The sequence below is a fragment of the Nyctereutes procyonoides genome, unplaced genomic scaffold (assembly GCF_905146905.1).
Source record: "Nyctereutes procyonoides isolate TBG_1078 unplaced genomic scaffold, NYPRO_anot_genome, whole genome shotgun sequence".
NCBI lineage: Eukaryota > Metazoa > Chordata > Mammalia > Carnivora > Canidae > Nyctereutes > Nyctereutes procyonoides.
In genome coordinates this window covers 25,021,793-25,037,319 of record NW_026575024.1, presented here as the reverse complement: position 1 = coordinate 25,037,319, position 15,527 = coordinate 25,021,793, and the positions used below count along the sequence as shown (strand labels likewise).

General features: G+C 53.7%; 1 protein-coding gene across 1 annotated transcript; it reads right to left on the bottom strand.

Annotated features, from left to right (window-relative positions):
• Positions 1-710: 710 nt before the first annotated feature.
• Positions 711-10,268, bottom strand: E2F1 (E2F transcription factor 1). The gene is made up of 7 exons (XM_055304761.1): positions 9,946-10,268; positions 4,788-4,878; positions 4,201-4,420; positions 3,056-3,208; positions 2,466-2,580; positions 2,149-2,371; positions 711-2,023 (listed from the first exon to the last, which is right to left on the bottom strand). The coding sequence occupies exons 1-7, from the start codon at positions 10,204-10,206 to the stop codon at positions 1,776-1,778; spliced, it is 1,311 nt and encodes a 436-aa protein (XP_055160736.1). The 5' UTR covers positions 10,207-10,268; the 3' UTR covers positions 711-1,775.
• Positions 10,269-15,527: the final 5,259 nt, after the last annotated feature.

The following is a 15,527-nucleotide window of genomic DNA, read 5'->3' as shown; positions in this document are numbered from 1 at the left end:
CCCTTTCCCCTCCCCTCTGCCATTCCGGCTCCCTCTTCAATTCATCTTCCAACACCAGCCAAAGGGAGCGTTTAAAATAAGAAACAGGAGATCACTGCTGAGCCTCAGCAGGTCACTCCTGGTCCCCTGAACACAGCCTCAAACTTAATTCTCTCCACTCTGGCCCTCCCCTTAGGACCCCACACTGGTGCCCTGCTCGCTCCTGCCTTTGCCCACACCACTTTTGTCTGCTAGGGGTGTTCGTATTGTCCTCCTTTAACTGTCCTACAGCTCCCAGCTCACACATCACCTCTTCTAGGAAGCCCTCTGATTTTCTCATTCATCTAAATCTCCTCCAGTCAACCCTGAAAGCCCCAGGAGGAACTTGTGGCCCCAGAACCTGAAAGAACCTGATAGAGAATCATCCTGTTGTAATTATTTGTTGCAGGTTACAAATGCCCAGAAACGCCTGGAAGGAACACAGCAATCCCAGTGGCCTCTCTGGGGCTGGGGAAAGGAGGGGAGTTCACTTACGACTTCATTGGATTGGTTTTTAAGTTAGGACAAAAACGGTGACGAAGCCTACCTTTCTTTGTGGCTGTGAGGCTCAAGTGGAATGAAACCAAACAGGGGCAAGGAGAAGGGAAGCAGACAAGGGGTGTTTTCCCAGCAACTTGGACCTCTCCCATCCCCGGATTTGCTCCCAGCACAGTCCCAATACCCAGCCCAAACACCATCAAAATATTTATTAAAACCAAAGCAGGAGGGAACAGAGCGGTTAGGAAGGCAAATCAAAGTGCAGATTGGAGGGTGGGGCAGAGCAACGAGTGGGGCAGAGAAACGAGCGGGACAGAGGGGCCCCCCGCAGTCTGGGCCAGGGGAAGCCCTTCAGCCACCCCTCCTACCCACCCGGTCAGTGAAGGTCCCCCACTCACCTCTCGCATCTCACATCCATCCTGGGGGGCAGTTGGGGCCCTGTAGTGACCCCAGGGGAGGGACCACCCCCTTGATCCACCCATGGCTGTCAGTCAGTCGGTCCGTCCGTCTGGCTCCCTCCCTCACTTTCCCAATAAATAAACCACTCAGGCCTCAGCTCCTTCGGAGGAGGGCAAAGAATAGCTCAGGGACCCCTGCTCTGCTCAGGGCTATAGGGAGTTGGGGCAACAGCCCCACATCCCTCCTACCCTTTGCTGGTGCCCCAGGCTTGCCAAAGAGGCCTCGATAAATAAATAACGCTCCATTAAAGCTTCGATCAGAAAAACCTTTAAGACGACAGAAGTGCTCTCGCTGTCCTGCAAACAAGCAGGCCAAGGCCTCGCCACCTGGCCTGGTCAGCGCACAGGATTCTGGGGGCAGGTGGCCACCCTGGGCCTCGTGGGGCCCCTGGAGCAAGGAGACCAAAAGTGCAGTTAGAGCCCCCACCACGCGCACACATGGACTCATGCACACACACGTGGACACACTGGGGCGTGTTTTCAGTGCACGCACAGATGTGTTCACCTTCATTCCCCGGTACATGCACACACACATGCTCACACACCATTCACCCCGTGTAACACACATGTTGGGTGTTGGGTGCATGCACATACACACCACAAACAGAATCCTTCCCTTCCTGGCTTGCTTAGCCTCCTGGCAGTAGCCAGGCTCCAGAGCAAGAAAGCTTCTGGAGATAGGGGAGAGGGGTATAAATTAAATGTTTCCAATTGGGCTGGGAGGACGGCCAGGGGTAGGGGGCTCCAAGGCTGCAGAGACAGGGTGGGCATCTCAGGAGGCCCTGGTCCCCCTAAGCCCCATCAGAAATCCAGAGGGGTAAGGTCCCCAAAGTCACAGTCGAAGAGGTCTCTGATGCCCTCACCCTCCTCAAGGCCAAAGTGGTAGTCGAGAGCCTCGTGGGGTGGGGACAGGCTGATGAACTCCTCAGGGAGGAGGCCGGAAAAATCCTCCCGCGCATGTTCCAGGAGCGAGTCGGCCGCCACCAGCGGGGACAGGCGGTCCTCGTCCACGGGGGCCCGCAGGCCACCCATCCGGGAAAGCAGAGGTTCTGGGGAGATGGGGGAGCATCACAGGCCGGGGATGGCCCACAGGGAGGGCAGAGGGGGTATCCTGCCGGCCCACCCAGCTGGGAGAGGGACCCTGACCCACCCCACCCACCCTCCCTTCACCCACCTTGCTCCAGGCTGAGCAGGGACTGGCTGGGATCCGAAGCAGGGGATGAGGGGGGAGATGATGGTGGTGGCACTGTGGTGGCAGGGTCAACTGGCCTGTCTTCCTCCCCAGAAGCTGTCCCCTGGGATGGGGTCTTCCCAGGGCTGATCCCGCCTGCACTCTCCTCAGGGCACAGGAAAACGTCAATGGGGCCTTGTTTGCTCTTAAGGGAGATCTGAAAGGTCTGGGTGGAGGCAGCAAGCAGGGTAAATTGAGGCTCGGCTGACCACCAACCCTGCCCAGCCTGTCCTGGTCAGGTCTGGAGTCCTGGGTCTCACCTCTGAGGAGTCTATGGCTTGGAGCTGGGTCTCAGGAGGGGCCTTGATCACCATGACCATCTGCTCTGCAGGGTCTGCGATGCTACGAAGGTCCTGGCAGGTCACATAGGCCAGGGTTGGTAGAGTCAAGGACCACATGACCTTTGACCTCTGGGGTCACCCACCCAGAGTTCATAAGAGAGTTATAAGAGATTACTTAAAAATAAAATCTTTTTTTAAAAAAGTGTTTTCTATTTTTTATGAATGAAAGACAAATAAGAACTTAGATCTCTAATCTTGAAGCCACTGCCATGTACCAAATCACTACCAAATAAATGTTTGCTATTGCTGGAACTAGCTTTTCTAGTTTGAATCTCTGCTGTTTGGGGATTGATTACTTTCCCCTCTTACAGATAAAGCTGATGCTCGGAGAGGTTATGTAACTTGTCCAGCCTAACAGAATAAGTGCTCAGCCCAGAACTGGCACCAAAGCCAGAGCACCACCTCCTCCCCAAATTCAGGGCCTAGAGTAGACTTGTTAGTCCCACTTGGATGGGGCCCCACCCGCCCATCCTGTCCTCCATGGCAGTCGGCCGACAGCCCAAGGATATCGCTGGCTGTCGGAGTCCTCAGCGAGCAGCCGCAGTTGTGTGGTACAGATATGGATCAGGTGGTCCAGCTGCCGCTCACTCTCCTGCAGCTGCCGGAGGTCTTGAGTCAGTCCTTCAAGCCGCCCACTGATCCCCACTGCTGCATGGCTGCCTCTGCAGGAGACAAAGGGAAAGTTTGCAGTTCTTGGCTCAGCCCTAACCCTCAGCATCCAGTCTGCTGCTGCCTGTTCTGTGAGACCCACACAAGCCCTTGTCCTTCTCTGGGTCTAACTCCTGGGCTGGGAAACAGCAGAGGGCTGAAGCGGGCCTCCAAGTCAGGCTGGCCAGGGTCTGAAGTCGGGCCTGAAAGACCCCTCACGGAGGGCTGGGTAAGTGGGTGATGGCACAGGTGTGCCATGGAATCCTACAAGTTTGTATAAAAGGACGAGAATGTATCAGATGTACAGACACGGATGTACTTCCAATATGTGTTGTCAAGTAAAAAGGGGGAAAAAAAAAAGGATGCAGAATGGAATGATGTACCAAAAGCTGAAAAGGAAAATGTGTCAGAGAGGGCAGTGGCATGGCTAAAAGAGGTGAGAGGGGGAAAATAAAACAAGAATTAACAAGATTAGGGGTGCCTGGGTGGCTCAGTCGGTTGAGCATCTGCCTTGGGCTCAGATCATGATCCCAGGGTCCTGGATGGAGACCCACACCCTGCTCAGCAGGGAGCCTGCTTCTCCCTCTCCCTCTGCCTGCTGCTCCCCTGCTTGTGCTCTGTCAAATAAAGTCTTTCCAAAAAAATTAACAAGAATTAACAATCCTACTGAGGGTGACAGAGGGCATAAGAGCCATCACCTAATGGTAAGAGGGGTAGGCAACAGCTGGGAAGGGCACAGGGAACTTTCTGTGGTGCCGGACATGTTCTTTATCCTGATCTGGATGGTGACTCCCCAGACGAAGAAATACACGAGGGTGCGCTGAGCTGCGTATGTGATATCTGTGGAAACTTCCTCAGAGAAGCCACCTCCCCCTCCGAGCCTCAGTTTCCCCAGCTAGACGATGAGGATGTAGACAGCCATGGTGGGGATCGCTATCAGCTCCTCCACGCTGGCCTGGCCCCAGGCCTTAGCCTCCGCCTGACCTCCTGAAGGGCTGGTACCTACAGCCACTGGATGTGGTTCTTAGACTTCTTGGCAATGAGCTGGATGCCCTCGAGGACGTTGGTGATGTCATAGATGCGCCGTTTCTGCACCTTCAACACCTCAGCCGCCCAGTTCAGATCAACAACGCCATCAGCCGAGCGGCTCAGCAGCTCCAGGAAGCGTTTTGTGGTCAGATTCAGTGAGGTCTCATAGCGTGACTTCTCCCCTGGGGATTTCACACCTAGGGGTCCAGGCAAGGAGGGCTCCCTCAGTACCGCCCCCACACCTAGGTGGGCTAGCCTTCCTGGCAGTGCAGGACAGGAGTGGGATGGGCAGATGGCTCCTTCCCCTTGGCAAAGCCAACCGGGAGGGCCTGGGGCTGCTGCCTGCCAACCACGAGACGTTCCTCTTCTGGCTGGGGAACTCCCCACCCCCCAGGGCCTGGGGAAGCCATGCCAGGCAGCCACTCCAGCTGCCCCTCAGGGCCCCCAGAGGCCTGGCTCCAGTCCAGGCCTGACAGATCAGAGTTTACTCTGCAAGCATGTTTGTCCACACCCCCAACTTGGGCCCGGTCAGGGGGCCTGCCCCAGCCCCAGCTCTGTGGGTACCTTTTCCTGGGTGGCGGCCTCTGCCCCGGGCTGGCCCACTGCTCTCAGCCAGGTACTGATGGTCAGTTTCCAGGTCCAACCTCCGCTTTACCTGTGGCAGAAACAATGGGATGATGCCTAATAACCAGGAGCAAGGCCACAAAGACTGGGCTCAGGGCTTGGTGCTCCTGGGCCACCCCTGCCCCATTTTCTCTATCACGTCGCCTAAGTGTATGAGGGAGGGGGAGATCCCAGGGGACCCAGTCCTACCGCACAGGACAGATCAGTCAACCATGGGGCGCAGAAGACCTGAGTTTAAGTTCTAGCTCCACCAGTATTTCCCTGGGTGCCTATGGCAGTTTTAAAATCTGTCTGCAAATCTGATACTCTCCCTTTCAAAAAACAAAACAAAACAAAAAAATAGAGCCTAATTCTCCTCCCCTTAAATATGGACCAGATCTGGTAACTTGCTTCTTAAGAGCAGTGGGATGGAAGTGATGACAAGTCACTTCTCAGACTGGGTCAGAGCTGCACTGGAGCTTCCTCCTTGTTTTCTATAATGGACCACTCACTCTGGGGAGAGCCACTGCCATGTCACGCAGGCCCGAGTGGCAAGGCATTGAGGCCTTGTCCAGTAGCAACATCAGTCTTAGAAACAAGTCCTTCAACCCGGGTCACGCCTTCTGATGACTGCAGCCTCGCCCAACATTTTGGCTTACAATCTCAGCAGAGATCCTGCGCCAGAAGCACTGAGCAGTCTCCTCTGAATTCCTGCCCCACCAAAATCTGTGTGATAATAATTGTTTGTTATTGGGGGTTTTTTTATTGGTTTTTTTTTTTTTTAAGATTTTATTTTATTTACTCATGAGAGATACAGAGCAAGAGAGAGGCAGAGACACAGGCAGAGGAAGAAGCAGGCTCCATGCAGGGAGCCTGACATGGGACTCGATCCCAGGTCTCCAGGATCCCGCCCTGGGCTGTAGGCGGTGCTAAACTGCTGACGCCACGGGGGCTGCCCTTTTTTATTGTTTTTAATTTCAATGCCAGTATATTAACACACAGTGTTGTATTAGGACTTGTTGTTTTAAGCCATCAGGATACAGGTCCCTTGGGCAAGTTACCTTCTCTCCTCTCTGGATTCTGTGAACATGGTGGCAGCTAGTACTCACCACGTTTTGCACGTTAGTTCATTCCGTCCTATGGACTAGCAGCACAATAATGGCTCCACTTTATGGATAAAGTAACTGAAGCCCAGAGAGGCCCAAGTCAGACAGCCAGGAAGCAGCCAAGCCAGGATTCCTGTCCAGAACACCCTCTGACTTAGTCACACACACGGGAGGATGGAGATTGCCCCAGAAGTGTCTCAGGCATCTCAGGCCCATCCTGACCCACCCCAGTCCTCCCCCACCCACGGGGTGTCCCAAGCTAGACCCTCACTGGGCAGCCATCTGGTAGCCTTCGAGAAATCTCTCACCACAGCCACTATCTCCTCCCATTTGGACCACTCAACCAACTCCCTGCCTCCACCTATCCTTCTCCACCCTAGTGCCCTCCTCTGCCACTTCTCCACGTAAACTTCTGCTCAGACGTGTTTTCTCACAAACTTGTGCCTCCAAGTGTTAGCCTGAGCCGTTTCCCTCCCATGAATGCCCCCACCTGCCTTCACACCAACTCTCAACACCTCTGCGGGAAGGCACCTTACTCCTTACTTAGGTCTTCTGATCCCCTGCAAGAGACCAGGCCAAAATGCCTCAAACTTGACCTTTCCCCACAATATCTCTTGCAACCAATTTCTGGAGATGTATTTGTCTCACCCAGGAGGCAGTGCCCCGAGGCAGGCGCTGGGCCAGAATTATGGAATCATCACCGTTCGCAGGGCCTGGTGTTAACTCCTGTCTGCTGTGTGAACCTCTGCACGTGCCAACGAGCCCTCGCTCTCACCGCACACTCATGGATGCCCTCAGGTGCCCCGGGGATAGAAGTGCTCACACATGTCGAGTGTCTCTTGTGTACCGAGCCCTGCTAAATAATGGCTTTACCTGCATCCAGTCATCAAACCCTCTGCCCAGACCTTGCAACAGATGCCATGATGACCTCCACTTCCCAAGAGGCCTGACAATGAGAGATAGGGCCAGGATGTGAGCCCTAATGGGCTGACCCAGAGCCCATATTCCTACCTACCATGTGTCCTGCTTCCCTGCAGCTTCGTCCAGAGACCAGCCCCCAAAAGTCATGTGTGTCTCCTCTCCGGCCTTGCCCCTTAGGCCTGAACCTAGCATCCTCCTGCCAATTGCACCCCTCATCTCCCTGCTCCTCAGGCCCATGCCCACTGTGATGACAGGTCAATGCCACACCCTAAAGCAAGGGCTCAAGCAGGTCTCCATTTCAGCCACCACACTCTAGAGAGCTTGGCACAGGAACCTAAAAAGGCAGAGGTGAAGACACACAGAACACTGTGGTGAAAAAATGTGGACATCTCCAACATCTATGGAAGGGGAGCCACAAAAAGTGTGGCTCATCCAGTCCCTGGAATACCACGTAGCTGTCAAGGACTAATGAAGGGTGACACAGAATCCTCTCAAAGACATAATGACAAGAAAAATATCATCAGAGGGCAATGCATTTACATGATCCCTTTTTGGATTAAAAACATGAAACATTTTTCTCTGGTTCAGTGTCTAATATTCTAGAATCCATTCTAGGGGTAACCTCTGTATGGTATGTGGGTGGAGGACAACCATGGGGGGACTGTTACTATATCTATAAAATGGGGATGATCCAATGTTTGAACATAGAAACAAAGGAAAAACTACAATTTTTAAAATTTAAGGGGAAAAAAAAGCTGTCACAACCATCTTTTAAAAAAAAACATGCTTAGGAAAAGAAAACAGGAGGAAAAATGAATGGTGTTGGCATCCTTCAACTTTTTAGCCTCTTAACTTTTTCTATAGTAAATGTTTTAATTTGCTTTTTAACAGCTATGACAACAGGATAGAGGTGGACAGGAAGTGCCAGGAGGAATGGCTGAGTTGTAGAGTCTTGCATGCTAGAGGTGCTCAATGAATGCTCACTGATGTAGAAGCTGAACCCGTAGCTTGTTTCAAAGACTGCCTCACACAAATGTCAGTGCAGAGGGTCAGAGGAGGCCACAGTTCAATCGGCCAGTGGCTGACCAGAGGTACAAGAGTGGAGAGTCTTGGAGGGGGTGTTTCTGGACTTCAGCTCTGGGACGGTGCCAGCCCTCACCCCCACCCACCGGCAGAAAATGGATACTAGTGCTTCAGTGCTGTGAGGGCAGAGGCTCCTTCTTTGCCCATTGTCTAGTACCTTTTGGGCAGTTCACTAACTCAATAGTAGAATGAATGGAATGCTCAGGCCCACAAGGCTGCCCCTGACACTGCTGGGGGTGGGGTGGAGTACATTTCCTCAGCCCAGTCTCTGGCAGCCCTCTGGGCCTGGATCTCAGCTTCTATAGCCCCAGGTCGGCTAAGTACTTGTCAGTCAGCTAAATGCAGTTTTCAGGTCCAAGCTCCAGGCTGGCACCTGCAGAGAAAAAAGGCCCCTGGGATAGAGGTGACCCACCCCTTAGTACAATCCTCCTCCCTTTACCCATCAGAAGGGTTCCTAACTTCCTTAAACCTGTATTATTAACATTTCTAGGAGGCAAGGCATCCCAGTGGCAAACTAGTTAACAGCTCAGGAAGTCTGGACTGGTCCCACCATTCCACTAGCTGAATGACCTATCATCTCTAGGTCTCAGCTTCCCTATCTGTAAAAGGGGATGGTTGTTGAGAGAGTTAACTGGGTGAAGTGCTTGGCACACAGCCTGACATATAAAACAGTCTCAAAACAATGGTGGCTCCTATTGTTATTATTATTAGCGTCTTGGTGATTCCGGAAGGAAGGCAGAGCTAGGCTGGGCGAGGGGCCAAGGGAGTTAGGGGAGACTTGCCGGGATGCCTCAGGGACCAGCTGCCACCCAGGCCCCCATAAGCAGTTGGATAGCTTCCACCTCCTTGCCTGGGCTCTGCTTCACCCCTCCTACTTGCTCCAGGCCCCCTGCTGAGACCCCCTCCTGCCTGGCTGGCCTGGCCCCTGCCCCCTGCCAGCAGCCTTCCATGCCCCACCTTCACCCACAGGCCCTGACAGTCAAGCTGGTCTCCACGCCCAGTCCTGCAGCTCACAGGTCCAAGCTCCAGGCCTCTAGGCCCTGCTCTCCAGTAATTAAGCAATCTTTTCTGCCCCCCCCCCCCCCCAGTCCAAATTGCTCCTGAGCCTCTTGCTGCTCAGGGAGCACTTTATCAAGGTATCTCCCTGGAATATTTACTCTCTCCTGGCACTGGGGGCCTCCACTCCAGCTCCCAGAGGCCCAGCCCACCCATTACTTCCCTGGGGGCCTAGGGGTCTGCCTGCCTGATTAATGAGGCTCCATGGCAACCAGGGCCTGTGAGGGTGGAGGGTGGCAGATGGAAAGACAGGCAGAGGGAGGGGATCAGCAGCTGGCCCAGCCACCCCGCCCCTGCAGAGAAGGCCTCCCAGCCAGGAGGCCTGTCCCCAGAGGCCCAGAGGCCCAGAGGCCCAGGCCTGCACCTGGCAGTGGAGCATCTAGGCAGGAAGGAGGGTCTCCTCAATGACTCTTTCAGCAGTCTGGCCCCAGGATAGCCCCCTCGACCTCCTCAAGGGGCCATGTCCACTACCCTGCCACGAGTTCTGGTCTGGAGCCAGCAGGCCTCAGTTCAAACCCCAGCCCCACCACTTGCAGCCGTATGACCGGGGGCAAGTCACTTCCCCTCTCCGGGCCTCCGTTCAGATGGGCACAGCGACAACACTGAGCTCACAGCATGGTTGTGAGTTCTGGCTCGAAGTTCGCCAGAGACCGGGCATGCAGGCAACACCAGCTGAATACACGTGGGCTATTATTACCACTGAGTCTGACCCTCGAGCGGCTCCGGGAAAGCCGAGGCCCAGAGCAGAGGAGCAAACAGCGACTGGCCCGAGGTCACTCCGCATCCCGGGGCGGGGCCCGGAGGCCCAACCCAGGCTCGACCCCGCCCAGCCCAGGAGCCTCGGCCCACCCCCTCCCCCCGCCCCCGTTGCCTCCGGGCCAAAAACCGCGCCCCGACCGGGTCTGCACGGGGGTCCAGACGTGCACTCGGCCCTGTGTCCCTGGTGTCCGTACCGGCGGGCGGCCGAGCGCAGGGCGCGGCGCGCTGGGCGTGGGCCGGGGCGCCTGCGGCGTGGCGAAGAGCAGCAGGTCGGGGTCACGGGGGCCAGCGGCCGGCGCGGCCGGGCCGGCGGGGGCCGGCGGGGCGCTGGCGTCCTGCGCCGTGGAGATGATGACGATCTGCGAGGAGTCGAGCAGCCGCAGCGCGCCGGCCCCGAGCAGGGCCTCCAGCGCCGGCGCGCATGGGCCGCCTGCGGGGGCCCCGGCCACGGCCATGGCGCTCACGGCCCGCGCGGCCCGGGTGGCAGGCGGCGGCGGCGGCGCGGGCCCATGGCGGCAGGCCGCGGCGAGGGCTCGATCCCGCTCCGCCCCCGGCCGCCGCTGCCTGCAAAGTCCCGGCCACTTTTACGCGCCAAATCCTTTTTGCCGCGAAAGAGCCACGAGCCGCCGAGCGCTCTTACCATTGGCTGTCGGGCTCGTGACGTAGGCGACGGCGACGGGGTCCATTGGCTGCAGCGTGCCGGACCGGCGGCGGTGGGCGGGACGGGGCGTCGGCGCGAGGAGGCGCGGCCAATCGCGGGACCGGGCGCGCGCAGGCTTTGTCGGGGCGGTGCCAGGAGCTCTCGCACTCCCCGCCCCCAGCCGGGACTGTCCCTACCCCAGGCGTGGTGGCGCGGCTCGCACCCCGACGCACCGCAGACTCCGGGTCCCTGTATGTGGAGCCCTTTAGGACCGTGTCCGTTCTGCGCTTCACACCGTATTCGGACCTCCCGTGACCCCTAGACTCCGCCACCTGTAGCCCCAACAACCTTAGTCTGAATCACTTAGAAACTGCCCTTCCTCTTTTCAATGGTCAGGCCTGTCTCCAAAGCCCCAGCTGCCGCTCCCATCCTCAACTTGCCCCATCTATACCATTTACTTTCAAATCCTGCACCTGCCCTGTCCCCCTCACCCGGAGCCCCAGCAGAGGCGGGCTGTTAGAAAATGAGGAGGGACATCTGGCCCAATACAGCTTGGGGCTTTCCCGTGAGCCCCCCTTTAGCTGGAATCTCTTCAATAGCCGATGCACAGCTTCTGCTTGAACTCATTTATTCACCCATTTATTCAACAAACGTTTTTGAGAGCCTGCTCTGTGCCCCATTCTTAGTTCAGACCTTGAAGAGCTCGGTCTTGTGAAAAGAGAAGGCGAGGAATAGAAGTAACGAATGCTTGGAATATGAGGAGGAATTTCCACCATTAACTCCACGTTAGAGTTCACAAAGGGAGGAGGTAAGGGTGCTGAGCATGAAAATGCAGTTAATCCGGAGGCCCTGGGACCTCTCCATCAGCCATTTCTCATTGCTCAGGTCAGCTGATTTGACCAATATTGTCCTCTCCTCTGTGCCAGGCCTTGTGCCAGCTTTGAGGGCAGAGACGTGAGACTTGATCATTTCTATGAACTTGCCTGCCATCTGGTGGAGATGACCCACGGGGGGGTGGGGGGGGGGAGAAGCTAATACACAAACAAGGATCAAATCCCTAAACCCAGAATATACATGACTTCCTCCAGAGAGCCCTCCAGAGTCCTAATTACTCACTTCCTCCATTGCCCAGTGCCGCCTCTGTCCCAACACTGACCACACACTCAGTTTCTCCATCTGCCTCTCCTAGTAGACTGGGAGCTCCAACAGGGCCTCCTCTCAACACTGGTAAGACCCAAAGGAGGTGCTGAGAAAGGTTAGGAATGGAACAGGCTGTTGCTTGAGGCTACCCAGAGTGCAGCAAGGAGACTCAGCTCTCCGAAAGGAGTCCTTCGTCCTCTGGCACTTGACTTCAGAATCACCTGAGTACTTGTTAGCTTTGGGCCAATCCCTGCCTTACCAATTTAGAATCTGTAAGTGCCCAGGAATCTGTATTTTCACCAGCAATCCCCTACCCACCCACCCCCCCCGCCAGGTGATTTTAATGCAGGTTCACATTTAAGGACAAATAGTATATCAATATAACCAAAATGTGTGGTGCACCCTTGAATTATCAGCCCCTTGGGCAGCCCTGGTGGCTCAGTGGTTTAGCGCCGCCTTCAGCTCAGGGTGTGATCCTGGAGACCCGGAATCGAGTCCCACGTCGGGCTCTCTGCATGGAGCCTGCTTCTTCCTCTGCCTGTGTCTCTGCCTCTCTCTCTCTGTGTGTCTCTCATGAATAAATAAATAGAATCTTAAAAAAAAAAAGAATTATCAGCCCCTTGAGGACAATTCTCAATTCCAGTTTCCTCATCTGTAAAATGGGTACATTGTCCTGGCCTCTTCCTGAGTTGCCATCAGGATAAAAAACATAAGGAATCTGCTGAAAGTTCTATAAACAATGAGGTGGTTTAGGAAAGCAGCAGGAGTTTCCTAAGCAGTTTTTGAAATAACTCATTGTAGGGGGCTGCCTAGATGGCTCAGTCAGTTAAGCATCTGACTCTTGGTTGTGGTTCAGGTCATGATCTCAGCATTGTGAGATGGAGCCCTGTGTTGGGCTCTGCACTAGGTGTGGAGCCTGTTTGGTATTCTCTCTCCCCTTCTCCCTCTGCCCCTCCCTGCCCCACTCACACTCTCTCTCTAAAAAAGGAAAGAAAGGAAGAAAGGAAGGGAAGGAGAAAGAAAGACTTTGTTGTAAATCCTAGACTGTGTCAGCACTAGAAGGGACCATAGAGACTGTGTCTGCTTCTTACTGTAGAGATGGGAAAATTGAGACTCATTCAGGAGTAGGGACTTGTGGGGTCATCCAGGGATAGAAGCTGGCCTACGCTGGATTCCCAGCCATGGGATCAACCTGCCCCCTTCTCCCTAGAGAAGCCACCATTATTGGAATGGTAGATCTCATTTGAAATAACAAAGCCAGACTCTAACAGAGAGTAAGAGAAGCCAGCAACATTCCCCTTCCAGATGGAGTTTCCTTTCTCTGTAACTTCCCAAAGCGTCTTAATAACAGTAGTATTTGCTTTGTAAAGCACTCTCATACCCACTAGTCATTCAACAAACGGTTATTGAGCACCTGTCTTCTGCCAAGCCCTGTACTGGTTGCTGGAGAAGGAACATTGCTGTTATTGCCCCATTTCATGATGAGGAAATTGAGGCCCAAAGGCCATGAGCTTACCTAGCAGGTGAAAAGGCTATTATTCATGCTTGGTGAGGTCCAAGCCAGGGGTTTACCAAAGCCCTGCCCTCCACAAAGTGTTCAAGTACCCAGGCTCCCACAGGTGCCCATCTTCCCACAATCCTTCTAGTCCTACTGCAGCGGAAAGGAGCAAAGACCAGAATTCCCAGTGTGAAATCAAGAAAGAGATAAGGGGCTTCTGTATCTATTAATACCCACTTGAAAGCAGCAAAAGCCTGAAAGATGGGGCCCCTTGGCCTCAAGCCTGGGAGATACTGATAAGGCTGTTCTCAACATCAACAGTTCTCTTTAGGCTGGTAGGCTTCCAGAAAATCCACAATTACTGGGCAGCCACTTCCAGTGATGATCTCCTTTCAACCAATAATCCCCTAAGTGAAGCTTGTTTATCCACCCAGTGCAGGAAGAAGAAGGTTCAGAGAGGGGCACTCACAGCTCAAGGTCAGAGAGCAGAAATGAGATGGGAACTTAGCCTGTTGCATTGTCAAACCCTAGGGCCTGCCCTTCATACCTCATCACTCCCTGTGAATACCCCAAGAGCCAGGCTCACGGCTGGGCTGTCAAGATTATAATGTGTGGTTTCCAAAGGATATTATGGTGGATAGTGGCTTAATTAGCAAGTGTTCACCCCCATCACCATTTCCACAAACATCTAACTCTAGAGGAGTCCAAAGAGGTGGAAGCTCCTGGACCCATCGTCCTCAGTATAGAGACATGTTTCCCTTGAATTTTTCCAAGAGGCAGGATTGTGTAGAAGTGACAGGAAGAGCTCCTAAATCAAGTGGATATAAATGGGAACCTTGGTCTGTGTGACCGTGGACAAGTCATTTTCTTTTTTTTTTTTTAAGGTTATTTATTTATTCACACACACACACACAGAGAGAGAGAGAGAGAGAGAAGCAGAAACATAGGCAAAGGGAGAAGCAGGCTCCATGCAGGGAGCCTGATGTGGGACTCAATCCTGGGACTCCAGGATTACATCCTGAGCCGAAGCCAGCCAGGTGTCCCAGTCAATTCATTTCTTTTTTTTTTTTTTTTAAGATTTTATGTATTTATTAGATACAGAGACACAGGCAGAGGGAGAAGCAGGCTCCATGCAGGGAGCCCCATGCAAGACTTGATCCCAGGTCTCCAGGATCACGCCCTGGGCCAAAGGCAGATGCTCAACCACAGAGCCACCCGGGCTGCCCAATCCCCTCATTTCTTTTCTTTTTTTTTTTTTTTTTAATTTATTTGTGATAGTCACACACAGAGAGAGAGAGGCAGAGACACAGGTAGAGGGAGAAGCAGGCTCCACGCACCGGGAGCCCGACGTGGGATTCGATCCCGGGTCTCCAGGATCACGCCCTGGGCCAAAGGCAGGCGCCAAACTGCCACGCCACCCAGGGATCCCCCCCTCATTTCTTAAACGTCATTCAATCCACAGATATTTACTGAGCAATGGTGTCAGACGTTGTGCTAGGTGTTGGGGAGACGGCTGGAAGCAAAACACACCCATCTCTGATACCTGGAGCTCACAGTCCAGTGGGAAAGTCAGAATTATTTCCATGAACCTGCACAATATGCTCATTAAGAAGTTTGACAAACAACACAAATAATTCAAGCTTATTTATTCCACATACACCACCTCATCTAAACGCACATTCTTACGTTTTTCAAAAAAAGTTTTTTGGGATGCCTGGGTGGCGCAGCGGTTTAGCACCTTCTTTCCGCCCAGGGCATGATCCTGGAGTCCTGGGATGGAGTCCCACATCGGGCTCATCAGGCTCCCTGCATGGAGCCTGCTTCTCCCTCTGCCTGTGTCTCTGCCTCTCTCTGTGTGTCTCTCATGAATAAATACATAAAATCTTTTTTAGGGGCTCCCTGGGTGGCTCAATGGTTTCGCGCCTGCCTTTGGCCCAGGGCACGATCCTGGAGTCCCAGGATCAAGTCCCGCGGCTCCCGGCATGGAGCCTGCTTCTTCCCTCTGCCTGTGTCTCTGCCTCTCTCTCTCTCTCTCTCTCTCTCTGTGTCTATCATAAATAAATAAAAATAAATCTTTAAAAAAATCTTTTTAGGGGATCCCTGGGTGGCGCAGCGGTTTGGCGCCTGCCTTTGCCCAGGGCGCGATCCTGGAGACCCGGGATCGAATCCCACGTCGGGCTCCCGGTGCGTGGAGCCTGCTTCTCCCTCTGCCTGTGTCTCTGCCTCTCTCTCTCTGTGTGTGACTATCATAAATATACATATATATATTTTTTTAATTAATTTAAAAAAGTAAAAATAAAAAAAAAATTTTAAATCTCCAAACATGAACATCCCATCATTATAAAGACTGCATAATTGGAAGAGATGATTCTGTGGTGACTTAATTTTATTAAGGGGCACAGAGACATCCATTGTTGAGTTCTGGCAAAGGGAGGTGGGGTGTTTTATGTCTGCAAAATCACATTTGTCTCGAATGATCCCTCATTGCTACACTGAAT